The sequence below is a fragment of the Lethenteron reissneri genome, unplaced genomic scaffold (assembly GCF_015708825.2).
Source record: "Lethenteron reissneri isolate LAM-NWPU_2019-01 unplaced genomic scaffold, ASM1570882v1 scaffold_1096, whole genome shotgun sequence".
In the NCBI taxonomy this organism is placed as follows: Eukaryota; Metazoa; Chordata; class Hyperoartia; order Petromyzontiformes; family Petromyzontidae; genus Lethenteron; species Lethenteron reissneri.
The window spans coordinates 23626-49275 of record NW_026890779.1 but is presented as its reverse complement, the minus strand read 5'-3'; the positions used below and the strand labels follow the sequence as shown (position 1 = coordinate 49275).

The 25650-nt window shown below is 55.9% G+C and overlaps 1 protein-coding gene across 1 annotated transcript in view; it reads left to right on the top strand.

Annotated features, from left to right (window-relative positions):
- The first annotated feature begins 264 nt into the window (after window positions 1–264).
- Window positions 265–25650, top strand: part of LOC133361474 (semaphorin-6B-like) — a 38811-nt gene continuing 13425 nt past the window's right edge. The window contains exons 1-11 of the mRNA XM_061580391.1: window positions 265–283; window positions 1532–1664; window positions 2311–2371; window positions 2889–2951; window positions 4045–4164; window positions 18776–18866; window positions 19152–19271; window positions 20397–20485; window positions 21546–21763; window positions 22162–22293; window positions 23348–23503. Coding sequence (XP_061436375.1) covers window positions 1627–1664; window positions 2311–2371; window positions 2889–2951; window positions 4045–4164; window positions 18776–18866; window positions 19152–19271; window positions 20397–20485; window positions 21546–21763; window positions 22162–22293; window positions 23348–23503 — 1088 coding nt within the window. The 5' untranslated portion in view covers window positions 265–283; window positions 1532–1626. The remainder of the gene's footprint in view (window positions 284–1531; window positions 1665–2310; window positions 2372–2888; window positions 2952–4044; window positions 4165–18775; window positions 18867–19151; window positions 19272–20396; window positions 20486–21545; window positions 21764–22161; window positions 22294–23347; window positions 23504–25650) is intronic.

Sequence of the window (25650 nt, the reverse complement as noted above, 5' to 3'; positions counted from 1 at the left end):
GGTGAGTGTGGGGGTGAGTGTGGGGGTGAGTGGGGGTGAGTGTGGGGGTGAGTGTGGGGGTGAGTGGGGGTGAGTGTGGGGGTGAGTGGGGGTGAGTATGGGGGTGAGTCATGGTGAGTTGTTTCCTGCAGGTGCCGCTGGACTCGATGGGGCTCCCGCCCCCCCTCCTGCTGTGGCTGCTGCCCGCGGGGGCGCTGCTGCTGCTGCTGCCCCCCCGCGGGGAGGTGAGGGGAGGGGCTCCTTCCCCGCGACGTCGAGGCGATCTCGCTGGTGGAGGCTTCGTGTGAGTGGGGTGACCTCCCCCACATGTACAGCGTGGTGTGTGTACTGTGTGTGTGGTGTGTGTGTACTGTGTGTGTACTGTGTGTGTGGTGTGTGTGTGTGTGTACTGTGTGTGTGCTGTGTGTGTGTGTACTGTGTGTGTACTGTGTGTGTGTGCTGTGTGTGTGTGTGTGCGCACTGTGTGTGTGTACTGTGTGTGTACTGTGTGTGTGTACTGTGTGTGTAGGTGTTGTGGTGTGTGCTGTGTGTACTGTGTGTGTGGTGTGTGGTGTGTGTACTGTATGTGTGTACTGTGTGTGTGTACTGTGTGTGGTGTGGTGTGTGCGGTGTGGTGTGTACTGTGTGTGTGGTGTGTGTGTGTACTGTGTGTGTGTTCTGTGCTGTGTAGTGTGTGTGTACTGTGTGTGCACTGTGTGTACTGTGTGTGTGTGTACTGTGTGTGTGTGTACTGTGCGTGTGCTGTGTGTGTGTGTACTGTGTGGTGTGTGTACTGTGTGTGTGTGTGCTGTGTGTGTGTACTGTGTGGTGTGTGTGTGTGTACTGTGTGTGTGTGTGGTGTGTGTGTGTTCTGCGTGTGTGTGTGGTGTGTGTACTGCGTGTGTGTGCAATGTGTGAGTGGTGTGTGTACTGTGTGTGTGTGTGTGGTGTGTGTACTGTGTGTGTGGTGTGTGTGTACTGTGTATGTACTGTGTGTGTGGTGTGTGTACTGTGTGTGTGGTGTGATGTGTGTCCTGTGTGTGTGTGGTGTGATGTGTGCACTGTGTGTGTGTGGTGTGTGTACTGTGTATGTGTGTACTGTGTGTGTGGTGTGTGTGTGTAATGTGTGTGTGTGTACTGTGTGTGTGGTGTGATGTGTGTACTGTGTGTGTACTGTGTGTGTGTGGGTGGTGTACTGTGTGTGTGTGTGGTGTGTGTGTACTGTGTGTGTGTGTGTTCTGTGTGTGTACTGTGTGTGTGATGTGTGTCCTGTGTGTGTAATGTGTGTGTGTGTGTACTGCGTGTGTACTGTGTGTGTGTACTGTGTGTGTGATGTGTGTACTGTGTGTGTACTGTATGTGATGTGTGTACTGTGTGTGTACTGTGTGTGTGTGTGATGTGTGTACTGTGTGTGTGTGTGATGTGTGTACTGTGTGTGTGATGTGTGTACTGTATGTGTACTGTGTGTGTGATGTGTGTACTGTGTGATGTGTGTACTGTGTGTGTACTGTGTGTGTGATGTGTGTACTGTGTGTGTGTGTGTACTGCGCAGACACGGCGCGGCACCCGGCGTTCGTGGGGGGCCCAGCCCCGGGGGTATCGACCCCGGAGGGGGGCGGCGCTCCCCCCTCGCTTCACTTGCAGCTGATGGCGCAGGTGGGGAGGGAGCTCCTCCTGGGCGGCAGGTGGGGACCCGAGCCCCGCCCCTCTTTCCCCCACAGAGCCCCGCCCCTCAGCCCCCTTAAAGCCCCGCCCCTCACCCCCCAGCCTCGCCTCTCACACCCCCACAGAGCCCCGCCCCTCTTTCCATCTCAAGGTTCCATCTCCACGCGCCCCCCGTCTCCTTTCATCTTCAAATTAAAACCTGTTTGTGTTCACGTGGTTGTGTTCACCCGGTTGAGATCACGTGGTTGTGTTCACCTGATTGAGATCACGTGGTTGTGTTCACGTGGTTGTGTTCACGTGGTTGGGTTCACCTGGTTGAAATCACGTGGTTGTGTTCACCTGGTTGAGATCACGTGGTTGTGTTCACCTGGTTAAGATCACCTGGTTGTGTTCACGTGGTTGTGTTCACCTGGTTGAGATCACGTGGTTGGGTTCACCTGGTTGAGATCACGTGGTTGTGTTCACCTGGTTGAAATCACGTGGTTGTGTTCATCTGGTTGTGTCTCGCAGGGATCACGTGGTTGTGTTCACCTGGTTGTGTCTCGCAGGGATCACGTGGTTGGGTTCACCTGGTTGCGATCACGTGGTTGTGTTCAGCTGGTTGTGTCTCGCAGGGATCACGTGGTTGTGTTCACCTGGTTGTGTTCACCTGGTTGTGTCTCGCAGGGATCACGTGTACAGCCTGGATCTGGACGCGCGGCACGGACCAGAAATCGGGTTCAGCAAAGTGAGGGGAGGGGCGGGGGGGGAAGGGGGGTGTTCATGAGCGTGTAAGCGTGCTGGGGAGTTCTTGGAGTGATGGAGTGAGAGTGTGTGAGAAAGCGTGGAGAGTGTGAATGAGTGAGAGTCCGAGTGAGGGTGAGAATGAGTGAGTGTGCGAGTGAGGGTGTGAGTGAGTGAGAGTGCGAGTATGAATGAGCGCGAGTGTGAATGAGCGCGAGTGTGAATGAGCGCGAGTGTGAATGAGCGTGAGTGTTAATGAGCGCGAGTGTGAATGAGTGCGAGTATGAATGAGTGCGAGTGTGAATGAGTGAGGGTGAGTATATTCTTTGGTAAAGTCACGTAGGTAAAAATGAAATTAAAATTAATAAAAATAAAACAATAAAAAATCAAAATCACGACGTTTCGGAGGCAACACAAGTCTCCGTCATCAGGATGAGAATGAGTGTGAGTGAGTGGGAGTGAATGACTGAGTGTGAGTGTGTGAGGGGTGTGGGTCTCAACACGTCTTCCCCGTGTCACAGAGACTCGTATGGAGAGCAAGCGTCGACGAGCAGCGGCCGTGCGCGTGGAAGGGGAAGAGAGCGGTGAGCAGAGAGAGAGAGAGTGTGGTGAGAGTGTGGTGAGAGTGTGGTGAGAGTGTGGTGAGAGTGTGGTGAGAGTGTGGTGAGAGTGGTGAGAGTGTGGTGAGAGAGAGACCTCGACGAGTGGAGCCCCAGGGACCATGGCCATACCAGCAGCACAGTAATGACCCCCTGTGTGAGTCTATGAGTCTCTGCATGAGTCTATGAGTCTCTGCGTAAAGTCTATGAGTCCCTGCGTGAGTCTATGAGTCTCTGTGTGAGTCTATGAGTCCCTGCGTGAGTATATGAGTCTCTGCATGAGTCTCTGCATGAGTCTATGAGTCTCTGTGTGAGTCTACGAGTCTCTGCGTGAGTCTGAGTCTCTGCGTGAGTCTATGAGTCTCTGTGTGAGTCTGCGAGTCTCTGCGTGAGTCTGAGTCTCTGCGTGAGTCTATGAGTCTCTGCATGAGTCTACGGGTCTTTGCGTGAGTCTATGAGTCTCTGCGTGAGTCTACGGGTCTCTGCACGAGTCTATGAGTCTATGCACGAGTCTATGAGTCTCTGTATGAGTCTATGAGTCTCTGCATGAGTCTGAGTCTCTGTGTGAGTCTACGAGTCTCTGCGTGAGTCTATGAGTCTCTGCGTGAGTCTATGAGTCTCTGCATGAGTCTACGGGTCTTTGCGTGAGTCTATGAGTCTCTGCGTGAGTCTACGGGTCTCTGCACGAGTCTATGAGTCTATGCACGAGTCTATGAGTCTCTGTATGAGTCTATGAGTCTCTGCATGAGTCTATGAGTCTCTGTGTGAGTCTACGAGTCTCTGCGTGAGTCTATGAGTCTCTGCGTGAGTATATGAGTCTCTGCATGAGTCTACGGGTCTTTGCGTGAGTCTATGAGTCTCTGCGTGAGTCTACGGGTCTCTGCACGAGTCTATGAGTCTATGCACGAGTCTATGAGTCTTTGTATGAGTCTATGAGTCTCTGCGTGAGTCTACGGGTCTCTGCGTGACGCCACACGGTCGTGACCCACTGTCACCTCACGAACTGCTCCCCCCAACTTCAACCCTTCGCCCTCCCCCTAATCCCACGCCGCCTCTCCAATCTCCCCCCTGCACACAGCGCGACTGCTTCAACTACATCAAGGTGCTGCTGCTTCGCCCGAGGAGCGGGGAGGGGCAGGGGGCCACTCTCTTCATCTGTGGCACCAACGCCTTCAACCCCACGTGTCGCGACTATGAGGTGACTGTCATTCCTTCATTCCTTCCATGAGTACATCGTCCCGTCAGTCATTCGTGCCATCAATCATTTCCTCATTCATTCATTGAAGCGACAGACCTCGCGGCCGCTGGGGCTTCGTGGCCACGATTCTCCCAGGACCCCAAGTTGCCCACCGGATAAGGGAGGATCCCAGCACCCTTACGGCAGCAACACCGCTCCCCGCACACAAAGGAACACACACCAACAAAGACGAAGAGCCCCCGTGTAGCTTGTTAGCGAGCACCTATGAAGGCTGGCAATAGTACATGAAGGGGTGAGTGGCCAGCACCACACTCGGCCGCCTTTGTCTCCCCATTGGCCATGTTTACACACCGAACCAGGTATGAATGTGAGCCTGAGTTGACCTAGGGGAGGCCCAGCACTGGTTCAGATAATCGTCACTGGTGTCGGCCATTAGCGGTAATCGAACTCGGATTTCCGGGTTCATAGCACAGAGCACTAACCACTGCCCCCCACACACCAACATACACACCCCAACACCAATATATACACACACACACACACCAACACACGCAACACACACAACACACACACACACCAATATACACACACACACCAACACATACACACCAACACCAATATATACACACACACACCAAAACCAATATACACACACCAACACACACGCAACACACACACACACCAACACACATCAACACCAATATACACACACCAACACCAATACACACACACACCAACACACATCAACACCAATATACACACACACACCAACACACACACACCAACATCAATTGAGTGTCCCTGTTGGCATGCATGTTCTGCCACTGCCGACAGTTGTGTTTGTTATAGTTTAATATTTATCTAGTGTTCTTTTAGTCTTACACTAACGTTACGCCCTGTCTGTCCAATATAGCATCTGCCACATACACAATTCATCCGATATACACCTTCTGTTGATAATTTAGGTAATTCGTCTTTAGTGCACGTTACTAGTTGTTGAATTTTGTGTACTGTACCAAATCTTACTGTAATGTTTTGCTTTTGCAAAACACGGGCTAATTTGTCAGTTACTCCTGAGATAAATGGTATTTTTATTGTTTTAATAATCTGATCGCTTTCAGCAGTGTTGCTTTGCGATCGTGATTTGATCACAATAAAACACATTCCAAATGATTACTAAGCTACAACTCGCATCGTAACAATAGCCTGATTACTAATCTAGTATATAATTACAATCACTCCCCCCTTGAATCTTTGCACCTGATGAGTTAATGAGTTAATGATGACGTCACCCTGCTGCTGCTCTATATAAGAACGGGAGACACAGCAGAGCCTCACCATTCTGGCGAATTGCCCGATGAGGGGGAAACCGCCCTGGCTTGCCAGGGGAGACACCAGGAGCATCGAGGTGATCCTTCTGTAGTGGTGGTATTGACGTGCGCCGGCAGTGATGGATCACGGGGCGCGGGGTTGGGCACGCGGTGTGGGCGTGGCATGGACGCGCGCGCCGGTGGTGAGGCGCGCTCACACAAGCTGGGAAAAGAGGATCGTAGCGATGTGCGCAGTGATTGGTCAGATAAGTGAGTACTCTCAGCGACGTCCGCAGGAGGGGTATAAAGGGGGACGCGCGAGAGCACTCGTGGTCAGTGTTAACCAGTTGAAGACCGAAGACGGGGTGGAGGAGGTAGGGGCCCTGTGTGGCTCGGAGCCGAGACTGGGGGGACCGTAGTCCGACGCCCGTGTGGGTCGGGACGGTGGTACCCAGAGCCGAGACGGGCACCCCGGCTGGGTGTGTCCCGGAAGGCTACAGGGCGTAAGAGCCCGTGTCAGTACAGCTGAGTGGGTGTTGGTCACCCGTGTAGCTGAGTGGGTGTTAGTCACCCGTGTAGCTGAGTGGGTGTTGGTCACCCGTGTAGCTGAGTGGGTGTTAGTCACCCGTGTAGCTGAGTGGGTGTTGGTCACCCGTGTAGCTGAGTGGGTGTTGGTCACCCGTGTAGCTAAGTGGGTGTTGGTCACCCATGTAACGAAGTTGTAGTTGAGTGGGTGTCCGTCACCCGTGTAGCTAAGTGGGTGTTGGTCACCCGTGTAACGAAGTAGGGTGTTAGTCATCCGTGTAACTACAAGTTGGTGAAAATAAAGAGTGTGCTACCCGTGAAGTCGTCTCCTGCCGAGTTACTACTTTACAACTGGCGTCAGAAGTAAACCTGTCTTCAAGGAGAATGGACACAAGGAAGACTTCTCGTTCCCACGTGCAAGACCGGGGAGACGACGACGTACCGGTGACACCACCCTCGGGAGGAGAGGATGAGGAGTTGCCGCCGATGCAGCACTTCGCGGAAATGGCCGATGCTCCGCCCGCCTCCGACACCAGCCTGCAGGACGCACACTCCCGCCTGGCGGAGTTGCTGCTCGCCGCCGCTGCGATCTTGGCGGAGATCTCCGTTCCAGCGGCCGGTGGAACGCCTGCGGGGTTGGAAGAGGCGGCGCGGCTGGAGGGTTCCCGCCATAAGGCGTTTCGCGCCAAAAGTTTGGGAGTTGGCGCCAGTTTTGAGGGTCCGCCTCCGGTTGGCGGGAAACGCGGACACCACGTGGCCAGAGGTCTCCACACAGCGCAGCCCGCGTCATCGGCGAGCGCCGGAGCTCTCCATTTTGCGCCTGCAGAGGGAGCCGACATTTTCTACAACCACAGCGGCGCGCGGGAAAATCGTTCCAACGACGACGACGACGATCGAGTTCTCCAGCAACGATTGCCCGCGCTGTCGGTGTTCAAGGCGGACGGGGGCGACTGGGGAGCCTTCCAGCGACGGTTCATCGCGCATCAAGAAATGTCGGGGTGGTCCGACACCACTGCCCTGCGCGCGCTGCCAGCGATGCTCGACGACGACGCGCTTGCGGCCTTCACGTCTGCCCCGAGGTCGTCCCGCTCAACGCTCCAGGCCGCGCTGCACCTGTTGGCCAAGGTGTTCGGGCCGCCCTCGACCTGTCGCCACCAGTTCTACGATCGGCGGAAGGTGGTTGGAGAAACAACGCTCGCCTATCGCACGGCGCTGCTCGCCCTGGCGGATTCAGCTTTTCCCCGCATGGACAAGGAGGGGAAGGACGCCATGGTGACGGAGCAGCTGCTGGCGCTGGCTCACGGATTGGGAGTTCCCATTAATACGGCGGACGAGATGGACATCTGCTCCCTGGGGATTGCCACGAGTATCCACGCTTACGAGGTCCTACAGCGGAAGCCGACGGTCGTCTGCGCATCGGTGGAGAACGGGGCACCGGCCGCCACGATCATCGGACCTCAGCCTGCTGTGCCTCGGGAGGAGGCCTTCGCTGGTTCGAGGCCGGGGGAGTGGAGAACGGGAGGTCGTTCGCCCACACGCTCCTCCCGCAAGCTGGAGCAACCGAAACCTACGACGTCCCTCGTCGTCTGCTACAACTGCGGCCTTCGGGGCCACGTCGCGTCCGGGTGCCGGGCCCCGCGTCAACGCACCGCGGGACCACGTCCGGACGACGACCAGGGACTCAAGACATCCCAACTGAACCCGGCAAGTCGCGGCACCTCACACGTTCGGTCCACACGCACGGCACGTTCGGGTCGCCGCTTAGCGGTGGGGGGACCGTGTATGGGCGCCGGGGGTTCGGTTCGGCGAGAGGGGTCCGCGTACGGCCCGAAGGCAGTCGAGTGGTCCGAATTGGCCCACAGGATTGTGGCTGCGTCGGCCGGGTCGTCCGTGGTAACGGGGTACATTGACGGGGTTGAGGTCCGGGTGCTCGTGGACACGGGTGCGTCGGCCACTATTATTTCGGACCTTATTTATAATATTCTTCCCGTACAATGTCGACCACTTCTGCCGGTGGACGTACCATTTTACGCGGCAAACGGGGGATCTTTGGGAATCATCGGCCAGATTCGGGCGAATATTTGTATTGGCGACATTAAATTGGCGGGTCCTATTTTTGTATCATCATCGTTGGCCGTTCCTTGTCTACTAGGCACGGACTTTCTGTCTAAAATGCCCATAAAAATTCTCATAGACCAGGCCTGCATTGAGCTTCCGTCGGGTCGGCGGGTTGAGTTTTTGAAGAGTCCAAATAAGATACGCACGGCTTGTGCGACGGTGCAGGCGCTGGCAACCCGGACTGTACGGGTGCTCCCGGGATCGCAAATGTTGGTACCCCTTCGGTTGAGAAAACCCCTTGGGGCGGATGCGGGGGCGCAGGGAGTTCTATTGGGGCCGTCTAACAGGGCTAAAGGGGACCTCAACTTAGCGGTGGCCCAGACCATGGTGAGAGGGGACAGTGAGCCGTTCGTTGTGGTCCTGAATACGGGGTCGCGGCCGGCCGTGATTACGCAGGGAACGGTGCTCGCTCACGCCGCGCCGCTACCCGTCGAGGAACAGCTCGTTGCTCACGCCGATTCGCATGTCGATACGCATCCCCAAAGTGAGGAGGGGACGGAGTGGTTGGACTCGTTGTGTGCCGGGTCCAGTACCTTGTCCAGTGTGCAGTTGGGTGCATTGAGGGGCTTGCTGCTCGAGTTCGCTGACGTGTTTAGCAGGCACAAGTACGACATTGGCTGCACAGACCTGTTGCGCCACCACATAGAGACTGGGGACGCGGCCCCTATTCGACAGAATCCCTTCCGGCTCAGTCCAGCCGAGAAGGAGCATGTGCAGTCGGCAGTAAATGACATGTTGGCGGCCGACATCATTGCGCCCTCTTCCAGTCCGTGGGGTGCTCCTATCGTCTTGGTTAAAAAACAGGATGGATCCCTGCGGTTCTGTGTTGATTTCCGCCGCCTAAACAAAATATCAATGGCCGATGCGTATCCGCTCCCCAGGATGGATGAGTCGCTGGATGCCTTGGCAGGAGCACAGTTTTTTTCGACGCTCGATTTGCTTTCGGGATTTTGGCAATTGCCCCTCGATGACGAATCAAAACCTAAAACCGCTTTCCGGACACCGGGAGGCCTATTTGAGTTCAACCGATTGCCCATGGGTTTACATTCCGCTCCTGCCACGTTCCAGAGGCTCATGGAATTGGTTTTGTCAGGCCTTCAATGGGACACCTGTTTGATTTACCTCGATGATATCATCGTTTTCAGCCGAACTTTTGAGGAGCACCTCCAGCGACTGAGGGCAGTGTTTCTCAGGATGCGTTCCGCGAAGCTTAAATTTAAACCGGCTAAATGTTTTCTGCTTCGGGAATCGGTCAGGTATTTGGGCCATATCGTTAGCCGTTCGGGGATCTCGACGGACCCTGCTAAGACGCAATGCGTCGGCTCATGGCCAACACCGACCTCTGTTACTGAAGTCCGCAGCTTCATAGGATTTGCCTCCTATTACCGTCGTTTTGTCAAACAGTTTGCCACCATAGCCAGGCCCCTGCACGCCTTGACGGCTAAAGGGGTGCGGTTTCACTGGGGGCCGGAGGAGGAGGCCGCGTTCTGCTCCCTTCGTGACGCCTTGGTGCAGGCTCCCCCCTTGTGTTACCCCGATTTCACGCAACCGTTTGTGCTCGACACGGATGCCAGTAACACGGGTATCGGGGGAGTGCTCTCACAGGTGGTCGGGGGGGTCGAACGGGTGGTCGCCTACGGTAGCAGGGTTCTGTCCCCCGCGGAACAACGCTACTGCGTGACACGGCGTGAATTGCTGGCGATTGTGTTTTTTATACAGCAATTCAGGCCGTATCTGTATGGCCGTCACTTTACGGTTCGCACGGACCATGCGGCTCTCCAATACGCTATGCGGGTGGCGCAGCCATCCGGCCAATTGTCCCGATGGTTGGAGGTCCTTCAGGACTACCAATTCACGACGATTTACCGCAAGGGGTTGCGCCACTCGAATGCGGATGCATTGTCACGGTTGCCGACGCGTACGGAATGCGCATGTCAGTTGGGATCGGCGCGGTGTAAACCTTCTGTCGATGTCCCCGCGGAAGTGGTGCTAGCCGCCACGGATACTACGGGGGTCGACGCCCCCACGGGGAGGGACTCGCTGTTAGCATTGCCTCTCATCGAGTGGGGCCGTCTGCAAATGGCCGACAGCTCCCTACTCGCGCTACGTCGGAAGGTTAACGTTCCCGAGGGCGGGGAAACGCGGGTCGGTTCCTGGGTGTGCAGACAGGGCCTCTTGATGAAGTGGGACTCCATGTCCCGGCGTCACATGCTTGTGGTGCCGGTTGCTGTACGGGGTAAGGTCGTCCTGGCTGCCCATGAACGACTCATGCATCTGGGGTTTCACAAAACGCTCGCCCTCATTCAGCGAGACTACTATTGGCCTGGGATGGTCAGTGACGTGGCGAACATTCTTAAGGGGTGTGTAGGGTGCGCTAAAAGAAAACCGCCACCAATAGCGGCTAATCCACCGCTTCAATCCATTCAAGTTTCGCGCACGAACGAATTGGTCGCGCTAGACATCTTGGGGCCCTTTCCCACTACACCTCGGGGAAATAAGTTCCTGCTGGTTGGCGTAGAGTACTTCACCCGCTGGCCCATGGCGTGGCCACTCGCCAACCAGTCGGCTGCGGCAGTGGCGGACGCCTTTGTCCAAGGTTACGTTTTGGACAAAGGCGCCCCCGAACGCTTGCTGACGGATCAAGGGAAAAACTTTTCGAGTGTTTTGTTGCGCGAGGTGTGCGACCTGTTGGGTACAAAGGAAGTACGTACCTCCCCGTACCACCCGCAGACTGACGGTATGGTTGAACGTCTGAACAGGACGATTACGTCTATGCTGTGCCAACAGGTATGCGACGACCAGGTGGATTGGGACTTACAGGTACCGGGGGTACTAGCGGCCTATCGGATGGCACCCCATGCGGCGACGGGGTTTTCTCCATTTTTTCTGATGTATGGGCGGGAGGCTGATCCGGCCATGGACGTCCAACTGGGGATTTCACAGCCACGTGCGAAATCTAAATTGGCAGACCACATTAAGTTTAACATCGCCAAATTGGCTGAGGCGCGAGAGGCTGCGAGATTGAATTCACGCTCTCGGCAGATCGCGAACGAGCGATTGCATGAACGGAAGGTGCATACGCACAATTGGGAACCGGGCGATAAGGCCTGGCTGCATTGTCCACACGCACCGTTGGCTACGTCCCCCAAACTGTTGAGACCATGGAGGGGACCGGTGGAAATTGTGCGGGTTGCACGACCCCAGAGTATACAGATTAAATGGGGAAAACGCCGTTGGTACGTGCACTCCTCCCGACTGAAACCCTACGCGGCGCCGCGTGACCCCGGGTTGTGCCGTGACGACCGAGCGTGTGATGTGACCGTCGACTCGGGGAGGGATGTGTCGCAGGCTGATCCTCACGTGTCTCCACCTGACCCACCCCCAGGTGTCTCGGACCTGACGGCTGTTGACCGTCGGGAACCGGAACCCCGCGGCTCGCACGGAGCCCCGATGCCTGGCCCATGCCTTCCTGAACTGCCGGCGCCGCCGGATGGCCAACTGCGTCCTGTGCCGTACGACGGTCCGGCAAGGCGGACTCGGTCAAGGACGCAACACTTTTCATGAAAAAAAAAAAAAAAAAATTCTTTTTTTGTTAAAGCCCGACTTCGTTGCCGGCTTCCCCCTCTGCCGGGGTAATGTCCCGTTCAAGGGACGCTCGGACATTGGGACGCTGCATGAGTCGGAGAGAAAAGAAGAGAAAATGATTAAAGAAATTTTTTTTATTGTTACTCTTTCCGCATACACAGTATCGTTGCCACTCGCTGGATTGTGCATGTTGTTCTTGTTGCGGGTGTGGCGGTTGCTGGGTTTTGCGGATTGCGGTGTTCATGTTGTGTTGTTAGGGTTTGTGTTATGTTACGGGGCACACATGGGGGTGAAGGGGTGTTGTAGGTTTTATTAGCAGCCGGGTCGGCTGCGAGCTATGTGGTAGGGGGTGATGTAGTGGTGGTATTGACGTGCGCCGGCAGTGATGGATCACGGGGCGCGGGGTTGGGCACGCGGTGTGGGCGTGGCATGGACGCGCGCGCCGGTGGTGAGGCGCGCTCACACAAGCTGGGAAAAGAGGATCGTAGCGAGTGCGCAGTGATTGGTCAGATAAGTGAGTACTCTCAGCGACGTCCGCAGGAGGGGTATAAAGGGGGACGCGCGAGAGCACTCGTGGTCAGTGTTAACCAGTTGAAGACCGAAGACGGGGTGGAGGAGGTAGGGGCCCTGTGTGGCTCGGAGCCGAGACTGGGGGGACCGTAGTCCGACGCCCGTGTGGGTCGGGACGGTGGTACCCAGAGCCGAGACGGGCACCCCGGCTGGGTGTGTCCCGGAAGGCTACAGGGCGTAAGAGCCCGTGTCAGTACAGCTGAGTGGGTGTTGGTCACCCGTGTAGCTGAGTGGGTGTTAGTCACCCGTGTAGCTGAGTGGGTGTTGGTCACCCGTGTAGCTGAGTGGGTGTTAGTCACCCGTGTAGCTGAGTGGGTGTTGGTCACCCGTGTAGCTGAGTGGGTGTTGGTCACCCGTGTAGCTAAGTGGGTGTTGGTCACCCGTGTAACGAAGTTGTAGTTGAGTGGGTGTCCGTCACCCGTGTAGCTAAGTGGGTGTTGGTCACCCGTGTAACGAAGTAGGGTGTTAGTCATCCGTGTAACTACAAGTTGGTGAAAATAAAGAGTGTGCTACCCGTGAAGTCGTCTCCTGCCGAGTTACTACTTTACACTTCCAGCCCGTCCGGATCTCAAGTGAGACCTAGCCACCAGCCCCCAGGCCTGCGAGGGCCCTGACCGTGTGGCCAGGGATGACCACGCTGCCAAGAAGCGGGGACTGCTGGAGAATGGAGACGGAAATCGCAACAGACGAAGAGGGGAAACGGCGAGAGTCAAGGACCACGAGGGCCACCCGAGTTGCTGAAGGAGACCGGGATGACTGAGCCGCCCAGCTTATGCTCGCAGCAGATGAAAAGGAAGCAGGGAGTGCGTCAAGAGAAATGAATGCCACCTGCACTGCTGAGGGAGCCTGGGACGACAGAGTCGGCCAGACGGTGACTGCAGGAGATAAGAAGAAGACGCGGCGAAAGCAGAGGGCCACCGACACCACCTACGCTCCCGGAGGGGACTGGGGCAACCAGACCGACCCGCTGGCAGCAGGGGGATGCGTGGAGGAGGCATGGAGACGGATGGAGGGGAACTTGGCGGAGGCACGGCAGAAGGAGAGGATGGAGGAACTGGATGGGAGGGCGGGAGCTGATGGAGTGGGTGAGGGAGGCCGAGGAGAAAAAGGTACGGCGTCCGGACGCAGAGATGCGGATGCCCCCGAGCGGAGGGTGGGGAACGAAGCCAGAGAGATGCCAGCAACCCTGGGGCAGGGGGAGGCCCGGAGGGAGAACGCGACAGTGGACGCTGGACCAGTGGGAGCTGGGAGGCCCCGGGAACGAGACGGGAAATGGCGAGGCGGGGCAGGGGTGAGTCTGACACCACCTCATGTCAAACGACATAATTGCGTCAGAGTAATGATGGACGAGGTAGCAGAAGAAATGACCATCGACCGAGCGACCTTTGTACGGTCTATAATGATGGGCTTGCTACAAATAGAGCCGACAGACTTGTACTGTTTGATAACTCTGCCGGGAGGGAGGGCGTTTGATGTAAGCTTCAACTGAAGCCCCCTGCTACAAAGATTTATGACCCGCTTCGAGGAAAAGGCGGAGGAGAAGCCATTGATATCAATGAAGCTACAACTGTTATCAGAGCTGGACACGAAGGTGGTGACTATTTTCCTATACAATGAAGCCCTACATGACCACGACGTGGAGGTCTGGCTAAGACAGCACTGCTCGGTACTGTCGGGCTGTAAAAAGGTGAGGGACTCAGTGGGGATATGGACAGGGGCAAGACAATGGAGGGTGCGGCTGAAAACAGAGGGAGGGACCTTGAGACACATCCCGAGTGCCCTGAACATAGGAGGCAACCGGGGATATGTTGTGTATGCCGGACAACCTAAACTGTGTAGGAGGTGTGGGGGCAGCGGTCACCTGGCTGCAGTGTGCAAGACAAAAGTCTGCTATAGATGCAAGGCACTGGACCACGAGGTAGAAGAATGCAGTGTTCCGGCACAATGTAACCTCTGCGGTAGCCGAGAACATCTGTACAAAAATTGTCCGGAGTCGTACGCCAACAAGGTTAGGGCGTATAGGGTAGGAGGAGCGAGGGATGAGGAAGGGGGTGGGAACAAACTGGACCCGGATAAGGAACTGGTGAGGAAAGGACGTGGGGAGGTGGCTGAGCAGCAGCCACCAGCGACGGACGGAGGGGGAGAAGGGGAGAGGCATGCAAAAAGAGCAGAATAGACATCGAGCGAGCAGGAAGAGGGGCTGGCGGGGGAGGGGAGCGACGGCATGGGCAGCATCTCCGAGACGACCGTGGAAGACTGGGCGGAGGCGGTGGAGGAGGATGAAGGAAAAGGGGAATGACAGCAGGAGGAAGGCGGTAGCGAGACATGGGAGGGACCAATCGGAAGGAAAAGGAGGATACGGAGAGCCCCAAAAAGAGGCGCCCCTTTAGGCAGCACGGAATCCTCGGACTCCTCGCTGGACACAGAGGCCTCGAGGGAGGGGATGGAGGAAAGGGTGGAGAGCCGGCGCAGGGGGAAACCCTTGAGAACAAGGGGCAAAATGAAATTGCAGGAACTGGCGAATGAAGACGGTTACGGAGGGCGAGCGGAGAAGGCCGCTTCGGACTGAGACACATCCCAACATGGAACTTTCCGTGGCGTCCGTAAATGTGAGGAGCTTGAAGGGAAAGGGGAGGAGAGGAGCAATAATACAACTGCTACAGGCTACCAAGTGGGAGGTGGTCTTCCTCCAGGAATGCCACCTACCATACACCCTGGGCCGGGAGGAGCTGTTGGAGAGCTGGGATGGCTACTACTTTTGGTCCGGGAGTAATGAAAATCGATGCACGGGGGTGGTTACCCTCCTAGGCAGGAGGGGTATACAGATAGTCGGGTCCCAAGAGGTGATCCCGGGCCGCCTCCATTATGTGGACGTGTCTTATGGAGAGGCAAACCTGAGACTAATAAATGTGTACGCCCCCACGACGTGCACAAAAAGAGTGGACCTATGGAATAATGTAGCGACCCTGCTCGTGACGAGAAGGCAAGTCATAATGGGGGGTGATTTTAACTGCCCGTTGTGCCTGGCAGACCTGTTATCGGTGGCTGGGAGGAGGAGGCTCGACCCTTCCTCTAGAAAGTTGAAGGAGCTGATAGAGGATTTTAAAATGACTGACACCTTCAGAAAGGTACACCCGGTGAGACCGGGATACACGTGGTCGGATAAGGGTGGTAGAACGCAATCACGAATAGATTTCATCTTTGTGTCTGTCAATGTGAAGGTGGATGGAGCTGACCTGGAACCCTTCCCCTTGTCAGATCACAATTTGGTGAAGGCAAAGCTCGGTATTCCAGGTGGCCTGAAGATGGGGAAGGGAACCTGTAAAATGAATGTAAGCCTGTTGGAAGACAGAAGGGTCGTGGAAGACTTTGTAAGGAAGTACGAAGACTGGACGACCCTGCAGGAATGCTTTGCCACGAGGGTGGAGTGGTGGAGCATGGTGAAGGGCCGGATAAAGGCCCTCTTCCAGACACATAGTAGAAGGAGGAGTGTAAACAGGGAACTGCAGCTGTGGAACGCTAGAATCGAGAAGAAGCACAGGTTACTTGAGCTGGGATTCCCGGTGGGTGAGGATATACGGAGATTGAAGGGAAGGTTATCCTCGGTATTGGAGAAAAGAGTCAAACAAATGGCATACAGGGCAAGGGTCAGGGCAACGGAACAGGGAGAGAAATGTACGAGTTTCTTCTTTAAGAAATGCAAGGCAGGAGACAACACACTTAGGGAATTGGTAAGTCCGGTCAGAGGCAGGCAGGCAACGACAGAGGGTATGATAGAGATAGCGGAGGAGTACTATGGGGAGTTGTATGGGAGGAAGGAAACGGATAAGGGAATAAGGGAGGCACTACTAGGGGAGCTAAGACATGAGGTTAAGAACCCAGAGGTACTGGGAGGGAGGATCCAGATGGAGGAAGTGGAGGAGGCAGTGAGGAGGCAGAATAAGAATAGGACGCCAGGACTGGATGGAATTCCAGCAGAATTCTATATTACATTCTGGGATTTAATGAAAGGGGATATGCTGCAGATGTATAGGGAAATGCTGGAGGGCGGACTGGTGCCAGAAGAAATGTGTGAGGGGCTCATCACACTGATGTATAAGAAGGGGGACCGGAGAGAGTTGGGAAACTGGCATCCAGTTACCCTCCTGAACTCGGACTACAAGATTATGGCAAAAATAGCTGCGACGCGCCTGGGGAAGGTGGTGGAGGGAGTAGTCGAACCCGACCAGACGTGTGCGGTGCCAGGAAGAAGGATTTCGGACTCCCTGATTTTATTAAGGGAGGCAATAGATGTAGAAGTAGAGAGGGGATGCCCCCTAGGGCTTCTTAGCCTGGATCTTGAGAAGGCTTTTGACCGCCTCTCGCACGAGTATATGTTCGCAGTGTTGGAAAAAATAGGAGTGAGGGGACCCTTGGTCGATTGGGTGAGGCGTCTTTACCAAGGGCTCAAGACCAGACTACTGATATATGGGGAGCTCTCGGGGACAATTCCAGTAGAGTCAGGGGTGAGACAGGGGTGCCCGATGTCCGCGGTTCTATTTGTAATGTGTATGGAACCCCTTGCACAGGCAATGAGAAACAATGAGGAGATTAAGGGAGTGACCATCCCCGGGAATAAGGAACAGGGGAAGGTGGCGCTATATATGGATGACGTAGTCGTGCTCTGTAGGGACGTGGCATCAGTGTGGGGGGCCATGAAGGAGACAAACCGCTTCGGCCTGGCCTCCGGCTTGAAGGTGAACGCGAGGAAGAGCGACTTGATGGCCTTCGGGGACCTGAGACTATTTGAGGGCCGGCCGCCTGAGTTGGGGATAAAGACGGAGGAAGTCAAGGTCTTGGGAGTGTCCTTTTGCCGAGAGAGGTCGGCGGAACGAAACTGGGACGGGAGGATAAAGCAGGTAAAGGGACAGTTAGGCAAGTGGGCCGGGAGACGGCTCACGATGGAAGGGAGGATTCTGGTAGTGAGGGTGGTGGTTTTACCAACACTCAACTACCTCGCATATGTGTACCCGCCAGGTAGGAGGGAGGCAAGAATCCTGGAATCGCTGTTGTTTCAATTCATTTGGGGAGGCGGGATGGATAGACTGAAGAGGGTGGTGATGTGTAAACGCGTCGAGAACGGGGGGAAGGGTGCCCCAAATATTGCACGTGTGCTGTCCTCAATTTTTGTGTGCAACACTTTGAGGTTATTCTTTTCCGAAGAGCCCCGGGGGAAGGCCGCTTGTTATTTAAGGTATCGCCTGATGTGGCTCCTGAGGGGGCTTGGGATGACCCAATTACCGGCGGGCACGCCCTTGGCCTGGCCACAAGGATGGCTGAATGCAGCGGTGGGTGACTACATAAAAGAGTACAATTTGAGTCAGAGAGGGGGACCGTGGAACTCCAAGGAGGTATTGGCCAAAGTAAACGAAGGGGAGGCCTGCGAGAGGGTGATGGGCGCGAAGAGGATTATGTACCGTCAAGTGTGGAGGAACACTTCATCAACGGCGCTCACAGAAGAACAGAGAGATCTGTCCTGGTTGGTGGTGTGGGATAGATTGGAGACGAGGGGCTTCATGTTTTCTCGCCGAATGGCACGTTCGCCCAAATGTCCGAGGGGCTGCAACACAGATGAGGACGCGGTGCACGTCATGGTGAAGTGTCCCTTCGCACAGGAGGTGTGGAGACTGAGCAGTCCGCTGTTGTCCTGGTTTTACCCGTCGCAGGTGATAAGTCGGGACATTATGTGGGGAGTCTTAAGGGAGGTGCGGGGAGATGACAGAGATCGAACGTGGGCCATAATAGGCGCGACAAAGGAGGCCTTGTGGGGAGCTCGCAGAAAAGAGTTGGATGGGTCCCCTATATCACCGTTGGAGGTGTGCTACTGGGCGAGGAGGTTGCTAGAAAGGGTGATGGAAGTAGACCGGGTTAGGCTGGGATACAAGGCCGCAGGTGTGAAGTGGAAGTGGCCCCTACCCAGGGTGGGGTAGCGAGGGGACCGGCGGGTATAGGGAAGGGATAGTGAAGGATGGCCATGCACATTTTAGCCGGCCTGCTAAGTCGTGTGGGCGAGGAATGTACGTGTTCGATCGGGGGAAGGCGATGTGATGGAGCAGCGCATGGGTGAATGGTGGTGATGAATGTAAATAAGGGGAACGGGGCGGTGTGCGTTATGGCGGCGAGCTTTTTTTGTTGCATTGTATGTGGGTGGAGCTCGCGGATGTGACGGAGGCTCGAAGGGGCCAACCGGGGCGCCCGGGAAGGAGTGGTTTTCAGTACTCTCTTTGGTTTTCCTTGTACCCGCTGAGAAGTTAATAAAAACCTTTAAATCGCAATTACCAGCGAAACGTCGTACTCCAATTGTAAATGTTGTGGCTTCAACACACCGGTGGGCTAAAGCAGTGAACTATTTGTCTTTTGTCAACGTGACACTTTTTTACTGATTGGAGGTGTCGGGTGGTGGAGGGTTACGACACATTTATAAACTAACGTGTGTGATGGTTTCCCCCCCCCCCCCCCCCCAGCTGAGCTCTCTGCAGCAGCGCGGGGTCGATGTGAGCGGCATGGCCAAGTGTCCGTACGACCCCGCACACAGCAACGTGGCGCTGTTTGCCGGTGAGAGGCCGGGGAGGGGGGGGGGGGCAGCCTGGTGGTTGTTGTTGGTGGTTGTATTAGACTGACATCTGCACTCGGACTCCGTGTGGTTGTGGTGGTTCTAGATGGACACCTGTACTCGGGCACGGTGTGGTTATCGTGGTTGTGGTTATTGTGGTTATTGTGGTTGTGGTGATTGTGGTGGTTGTAGATGGACACCTGTACTCAGGCACGGTGTGGTTATCGTGGTTGTGGTTATTGTGGTTGTGGTAGTTGTGGTGGTTGTGATGGTTGTGGTGGTTGTAGACGGACACCTGTACTCAGGCACGGTCACGGATTTCCTGGCGATCGACGCCGTTCTCTACCGCAGCCTGGGCAATGGCACCACGCTGCGGAGCGTGAAACACGACTCCAGGTGGCTGAAGGGTGCGCCCAGCCACACCGCGGCACATGGCGGCACACTGCGGCACACCGCATCACCCACACCGGGGCACAACACAGCACAACGCGCCACGGCACAGCACAACACGGCACCCTGCAATACACCGTACCACGACACAACACGGCACACAAAAACCAAGACGTGCCGCACGAAACGACAACACTCACAGCACAGCAAAAATGCCCACACACCGTGTGTGCGGTGTGGTGTTGCATGGTACGGTGGCTGTGCAGTGTGCTGTGCCACCGTGTGTGGTGTGGTGTGTGTGGGATGGTGTGCGTGTTCGTGTGTGGCGTGGTGTGTGTGTTCGTGTGTGGTGTGGTGTGTGTTCATGTGTGTGGTGTGTGTGTGTTTGTGTGTGGTGTGGTGTGTGTGTTCGTGTGTGGTGTGGTGTGTGTGTTCGTGTGTTCGTGTGTGGTGTGTGTGTTCGTGTGGTGTGTGTGGTGTGTGGTGTGTGTGTTCTGGTGTGGTGTGTGTGTGTGGTGTGTGTGTGGTGTGTGTGTGGGGTGTGTGTTCGTGTGTGGTGTGTGGTGTGTGTGTTCTGGTGTGGTGTGTGTGTGTGGTGTTCTGGTGTGGTGTGTGTGTGTGGTGTGTGTGTGGTGTGTGTGTTCGTGTGTGGTGTGTGGTGTGTGTGTTCTGGTGTGGTGTGTGTGTGGTGTGTGTGTGTGGTGTGTGTGTTCGTGTGTGGTGTGTGGTGTGTGTGTTCTGGTGTGGTGTGTGTGTGTGGTGTGTGTGTGGTGTGTGTGTGGTGTGTGTGTTCGTGTGTGGTGTGTGGTGTGTGTGTTCTGGTGTGGTGTGTGTGTGTGGTGTGTGTGTGGTGTGTGTGTTCGTGTGTGGTGTGTGGTGTGTGTGTTCTGGTGTGGTGTGTGTGTGTGGTGTGTGTGTTCGTGTGTGGTGTGTGGTGTGTGTGTTCTGGTGTGGTGTGTGTGTGTGGTGTGTGTGTTCGTGTGTGGTGTGTGGTGTGTGTGTTCTGGTGTGGTGTGTGTGTGTGGTGTGTGTGTGGTGTGTGTGTGGTGTGTGTGTTCGTGTGTGGTGTGCCTCGGGTTATGGTGTGTGGCGCGGAGTCCCACGGTGCGGTGTGTCTCTGTGTGCGGTGCGGCGTGGCACAGAGCCACACTTTGTCCACGTGCTGGAGCACGGAGCCCACGTCTTCTTCTTCTTCCGCGAGCTCGGGGTGGAGATGGGTGCTCACGAGCTGGTGAGGGGGCGGCTGGGGTGGTGCGGTGAGGGGGTGGTGAGATGGCAGGGGGTTTAATGGGAGTGTGTGTGTTGTGGGGAGTGGTGGCGCAACGGTTAGTGCGCTGCGTTACAAACCCAGCAATTCGAGTGCGATTCCTGCTCGGCCCCCAAAATCAGTGACGATTATCTGAACCGGTCCTGGGGTGTGGTGCTGGCCACCTTACCCTCTTGTGTGCCGTGACGGCCTTCATTGGGTGCTGCTACTCACTGACAGCACTTGCCTCAACAGATTGTGTGGGCTACATGGGGGTTATTCGTCTTTAAACTTTCTATTTTACCAGGTAAGGCCCACTGAGCTATATAGCTCTTATTAACAAGTGACCTGGACACAAATGATACCTCAACTAAGTGGCTTATCACGTGTAAATAAATCCCAGCGAAATACTCTAAACACATGTTGATTATAAATGTGGAGGGTAAAACCGGAGGACGCGTAGAACAATCGATGTAATCGTGGAGAGAGAGTGACCGCAAACTACAAATATACAGGCTTTGGGGTCGGGGTCGGGGTCGAACCTACGACCTCCTGTATACCAGGCGCGGGAGTTAACATCTCGCCTGGTATACAGGAGGTGGAGTCACGAGACTGAGTTTCCTGGGTAACCAAGCGGAATGGTGATGATAACAATCCCAGCAGTGCGACCAACACAGCATGATATCCGATGATGATATCTCATGGTGCTATCTGACAGTGGGATGATGCTGCCCTACCCCAGCACAAGCGGACACCTGACAGCAATGGCGATTGATATCCGAACTTGTCCTGGGTTCCCCCCAAGGTCGACTCAGCTGTGCACGAGTCCAGTACTTGGTGCGGTGTGTATTCAGCAACAGCATTGGGGATACAAAGGAGGGGGGGGAACCAGAGGAGCCGCAGGAAATCAACGCTGCCACAGGGAAAGAGAGAGAGACATGCAGACTCCAATTCTACAGCAGGAGTCGTCGGGATCGAACCCACGACCTCCTGTACAACCAGGCGAGGGAGCTGATATCTCGGGGCCACCGCGGTGTCTTTGCAGGCGGTGGTGTCGCGAGTGGCGCGCGTGTGCCGGAGCGACGCGGGGGGCTCGCCGCGTGTGCTGCACCGCCACTGGAGCTCGTTCGCGAAGGCGTCGCTCGCCTGTGCCGTGCCCGGGGAGCCTCCCTTCCCCTTCCCCGAGCTCCACGCCCTCGTCGGGCTGCAGCCCGCGGGGGGCCCCCACCTCCTCGTCGGGGTCTTCACCACCCCGGCAAACAGGTGGGACCCTCCCCACCACGCACAGCGGGCTGGGGTGACGTGCGGGGTACGAGCAGACGGGGCCCCCCTCTAGCATCTCTTTGAATAGGCGCACGTGTCTTTGGTGCACGTGGGGAACAGTGGCGCAGCGGTTAGCACGCTGCGCTTAGAACCCAATGTCCCGAGATTGATTCTTGATTCTGGCCAACACCAGTAACGATTAGCTGAACTGGTCTTGGGCTTCTGCTAGGTCTGCTCAACCTCGAATGAGCAGCTGATGCGCTGTGTAAACATCACCACCCCCTCGTTGCCGTGCCGGCCTTCGTAGGTCTTCCCTCAGCACTTGCCCCAGAAGTTCATTCAGGCTACACGGGAGACCTTTGTCTTTGGTTTGTGCGTACGTGTGTGTCTGCATGCAGCATCACCGGATCGGCCGTGTGTGCGTTCCACATGGAGGAGGTTGCCCGTGTGTTCTCCGGCCGTTTCAAGGAGCCGAGGTCCGGAGACCACGGCTGGACGACCGTGCCGGAGGAGAAGCTTCCCACGCCCAGGTGAGCTCTCCAGGACTCACCTGCACTCTGTGGACACTCCAGGACTCACCTGCACTCTGTGGACACTCCAGGACTCACCTGCACTCTGTGGACACTCCAGGGCTCACCTGCACTCTGTGGACACTCCAGGACTCACCTGCACTCTGTGAACACTCCAGGACTCACCTGCACTCTGTGGACACTCCTGGACTCACCTGCACTCTGTGGACACTCCTGGACTCACCTGCACTCTGTGGACACATTAGGACTCACCTGCGCTCTGTGAACACTCCAGGACTCACCTGCACTCTGTGGACACTCCAGGACTCACCTGCACTCTGTGAACACTCCAGGGCTCACCTGCACTCTGTGGACACTCCAGGGCTCACCTGCACTCTGTGGACACTCCAGGACTCACCTGCACTCTGTGGACACTCCAGGGCTCACCTGCACTCTGTGGACACTCCAGGACTCACCTGCGCTCTGTGAACACTCCAGGACTCACCTGCGCTCTGTGAACACTCCAGGACTCACCTGCACTCTGTGGACACTCCAGGACTCACCTGCACTCTGTGAACACTCCAGGGCTCACCTGCACTCTGTGGACACTCCAGGACTCACCTGCACTCTGTGGACACTCCAGGACTCACCTGCACTCTGTGGACACTCCAGGACTCACCTGCACTCTGTGAACACTCCAGGGCTCACCTGCACTCTGTGGACACTCCAGGACTCACCTGCATTCTGTGGACACTCCAGAACTCACCTGCACTCTGTGGACACTCCAGGACTCACCTGCACTCTGTGGACACTCCAGGACTCACCTGCACTCTGTGAACACTCCAGAACTCACCTGCATTATGTGAACACTCCAGGACTCACCTGCGCTCTGTGAACACTCCAGGACTCACCTGCACTCTGTGGACATTCCAGGACTCACCTGCACTCTGTGGACACTCCAGGACTCACCTGCGCTCACGCAGGCTCACCCTGCCACCCATCTGGAACACACCTGGGCTCACCTGCTGGGCTTCCCTCTGTCCTCCCCCCCCCCCCCCCCGGGCCCCCACCCCAGGCCCGGCTGCTGCGTTGGGGACCCATGCGCGAGAGGGTTCCACAGTTCTGCTGAGTTCCCTGAGGAGACGCTCCAGTTTGTCAAGTCCCATCCACTGCTGGATGAAACCGTGGGTAGCCTGGGCTCACACCCCTGGCTCATCCGCTCCATCGACCGGTGCGTGCAGCAGTTGTCGGTGTGCGGCAGAATGCAGGTGTCAGTGTGTGGGATAGTGTAGGGGTGTGAAGGGGAGTGTAGGGGAGTGCAGGCATCTGTGTGTAGGGCAGTGGAGGGGCTGGTAACCCCTCCACCTTCAATTAATGACCACAAAACCACGACTGAAAATTTTAATGAATAAGCTTGTGCCGGAGGCCCCGGAGGGACAGGCGTCTATGACGTCACCTGGCCAAACCCCATTTGGCGGAGCCAGGAGACTGAATCTTTACCCTCGGGGCTCCTCCAGAAACAACAAAAAACCTCTATGGGTGGCCACACGGAATGTTCTAACGCTCACTGCAGAGAAGAGGCTGCCACTCCTCTGTTGGGAGCTGGACCGGTACCGCCTGGATCTCTGTGGTATTCCGGAGGTCCGGTGGACTGGCTCTGGCTGCTGCCACCATGAGGGGTGGACAGTCCTCTACTCGGGACAAGAGACTGCCAAACAACAGGGAGTAGCTCTTCTTCTGAACAAAAGAATGAAGGGGGTGTGGGAGCGTGGCGGTGAGGTGTGGGAAGCTGTAAGCCCCAGGCTACTTTGGGCTCGCCTTCCCATCAAATAGAGGCGAGGAGTGGTGGTCATGGTTACTTATGCCCCCACCGAAGACGAACATCCGTGGAGGGATTCAGGCAAGGCCGATGAGTCAGATACCTTTTATGACCTCCTGTCACAGGTGCTGGCTAAAGTAGCCCATTGGGATAGAGTCATCTTGTTTGGGTGACTACAATGCCCGAGTTGGTCATGATGCTGGCACCTGGTCTGGAGTGATTGGAAGGCATGGGCCAGATCAGCTCAATAACAACAGCAGGAGGCTGCTAGATTTTTGTGCAGCTCATGGGCTTGTAATTACCAACACGCTGTTCCGGCATCGGCGTATCCACACAACATCATTGATGTGTAATAAAGGTCGTGGAAGCGACTTCTGTAATCAGGTTCTTTATTTCTCTTTCGTTCACAGCTCTCTTCATATAAACTCCACTACTGTCTTACTTCTTCACGCTGTTGACAGACAGCATGAAAGGGAGGGAGAGAGACTCTTGCTGCCACGTGGCAGGCCTGGACCCCCGCTCCTGCGTGGCCTCACCCTTCGTTCGTTCCAGATCTGACCACGTGTTACCTGTCTCTACCCCTTTTAATACCTGGGTCACGTGGTACCTTTCCACCAGTCCTGGGTAACCTCCATGGAATCTTCCAGATTCCATCCTACGATCCCAGGACCACGCCCCTAACTCGTCCCCCCATTGGCTGTGGCTAAAGCCAGCAGATCCAATCATCTCCTTCCAGGTGTTACCTTCCCATTACATCATGGCCACACCCCTAGACCTCTCCCCATTGGCTATGGGCCTGGACCGGTAGAGCCAATCATCATAACGATGTGTGATCAACCACCCGGATATACCCTCACATTACAGATGCATGCCGGGTCTAAGCAATAACATCTGCTGGACTACATAGTGACGGAACAGCGGATGTGGGCCCATATCCTTGACACCAGGACCTACCGTGGAGCTGATCTGCCCACTGACCATCAACTTATCATCTGTAAGATGCGCCTGCCATTCTTCCACTCCGGTGGTGGGTGTACACCCAGGACCCCATTAAAATCCATAGTGGCATGGTCTCAGCTAGCTTTTGAAAGTTGCAAGTGAGAATTCCATCATCGCTTGCGGCTGGGGTTGGCTCCTGTAGCTGCAATGGCTGCTTTGGATACATGGTCCAGACCTCTCCAGAGACCCTGGCTGAGATGTTCAGGCTGGCTGAGAAAAAGCAACAGGTCCACTCTCATCGTCTTTAGCATTCCACGTCGGAGAATGAGGAGGCTTACTGCAGCCTTCGCTCGGAGGTTCGGAGAGCTGTGAGGCGCTGCAAGGATGGGTGGTGGTCGCTGGTTGCCGAGGAGATGGAGTCTGCCTCAATGGCCTGCGATCACAAATTGCTCTTTAACTCCATCAAAAAAGTAACCTGCAGCGCAATACCTATTACCATCATTAGGGGAAAGAACGGTGATCCAATCTCTAACCCCCGGGAACAGGTTTGCACATTTGCTGAGCATTTCTGTGAGGTCCTGGGGGAGGGGAGATCCCTCAGCCTGGAAACAACGTGGGAC